We start from the raw sequence: 1,447 nt of genomic DNA, 5'->3' as shown, positions 1-1,447 counted from the left end.
AAAAAAAAAAAAAAAAAAAAAAAAAAAAAAAAAAAAAAAGCATCAATGGCTAAAAAACAACAGTAACAGGTTGTTTTCTATCTAGGATACAACAGCAGGAATATTACTATAGATAAAATTACACTAAGTCTCATTATGGCTTACCTTCAAATGTTTAAAATTAAAATCCAGCAGCAGATTATGTTTTCTATAACGTAAAAATGTTTCCCTGAGATCCTTTGCCACATTAAAAAAAGCCCAATCCAAATTTATAATATTTAACTCATTCGTAAATCAGTAGGAAAGATAGTTATGTGTAACATTTGGTAACGCTATCACTGAGGTAGTTACTACATTTTATTTAGCAAAAAAAGCTAATATAAAGGGAGTTCTTCTAGTTTAAATGACATTAGTGCAAAACCACAACAAGCAACAACTGCATAAATAAACATTAATTAGTGGTGCTTAAAACATTTTATCATGTAACATCTTCCTTCTCTTGTAGATAGATGATTCATGGAAAAAAAAAAAGATTTAAAATGCCAAGTCTATATATATAAAACTCTATATGCACTATACTGGAGGTCATATGTAGGCAGTTTACCAAAGATTATGTATAGGAGTAGTTTTTGTTTGTTGGAGGGAGTGTTGGACACAAGAGTTAAACAGAAAAGGTGCTGCTCTGGCGGGCGAGAATGTAATCCATTTTCTTTTTAGTCTTTGGCTTGAAGAGGATGTAAAGGAAAGCTGAGACCATCATCAGGAAGCAGATCACTGTCACTACAGCCACTACCAGCCATGTAAAGGTAGTATCTGTAAAAAAAAAAAAAACGACAAAATAATTTACATTCTGCTATGGTAATTTGTTTTAATGTGGCATTAGCTTTTTTTTTTTCATATTTTGTGTTACATTTGGAAACAAAACATGCTATTTAGCTTCTTATTAATACATCCTCAGACAAAGGTTAGAGCTCTTGTTTGGAGAATTTATGGAGGCGCTCACCTTCCAGGTGAAGTATTGCAACAACTTCCTGTCTCCCGCTTGTGTTCTGAGTGACGCACTTCAACTCAGTCTGCTCATCTTCCTCAGTTATGACAGCGATAATAAGCCTCTGTTCGATCTGACACATTTCAGACACCCGAGTTACCCTGAAAACAGCAGGAAGAAGGCAGCCAAGCAAGCATAGTAAATAGTTGGTATTAAACTGTATTTAGCCTTTATAGTTTAACTTTTTTCTCTTAATAAGTTTAGGCAGGCATCTCTAAACTAAATGCTGCTGCAAAAACAATGTTTATTTCCAGGTTAAAATGAATTCATTGCAGGGAAATATACACTCAACGGACACTTTATTAGGTACACCTGTCCAACTGCTCGTTAGCACTTAATTTCTAAGCAGCCAATCACATGGCGCCAACTCAGTGCATTTAGGCATGTAGACATGGTCAAGACAATCTCCTGCAGTTCAAA

At 34.3% G+C, this 1,447-nt stretch overlaps 1 protein-coding gene across 1 annotated transcript in view; it reads right to left on the bottom strand.

Annotated features, from left to right (window-relative positions):
- Positions 1-48: 48 nt before the first annotated feature.
- The window catches only part of LOC107101752 (interleukin-1 receptor type 2-like), a 16,732-nt gene continuing 15,333 nt past the window's right edge, over positions 49-1,447 (bottom strand). The window contains exons 9-10 of the mRNA XM_015400785.1: positions 983-1,128; positions 49-792 (exon numbers count right to left, since the gene is read on the bottom strand). Of these exons, the coding sequence (XP_015256271.1) occupies positions 641-792; positions 983-1,128 (298 nt within the window). The 3' untranslated portion in view covers positions 49-640. The remainder of the gene's footprint in view (positions 793-982; positions 1,129-1,447) is intronic.

Source organism: Cyprinodon variegatus, unplaced genomic scaffold, assembly GCF_000732505.1.
Source record: "Cyprinodon variegatus isolate N-32 unplaced genomic scaffold, C_variegatus-1.0 Scaffold1147, whole genome shotgun sequence".
NCBI classification, from domain to species: Eukaryota; Metazoa; Chordata; class Actinopteri; order Cyprinodontiformes; family Cyprinodontidae; genus Cyprinodon; species Cyprinodon variegatus.
The sequence above is the reverse complement of the archived record's forward strand: the minus strand, read 5'-3'. Positions and strand labels throughout refer to the sequence as shown.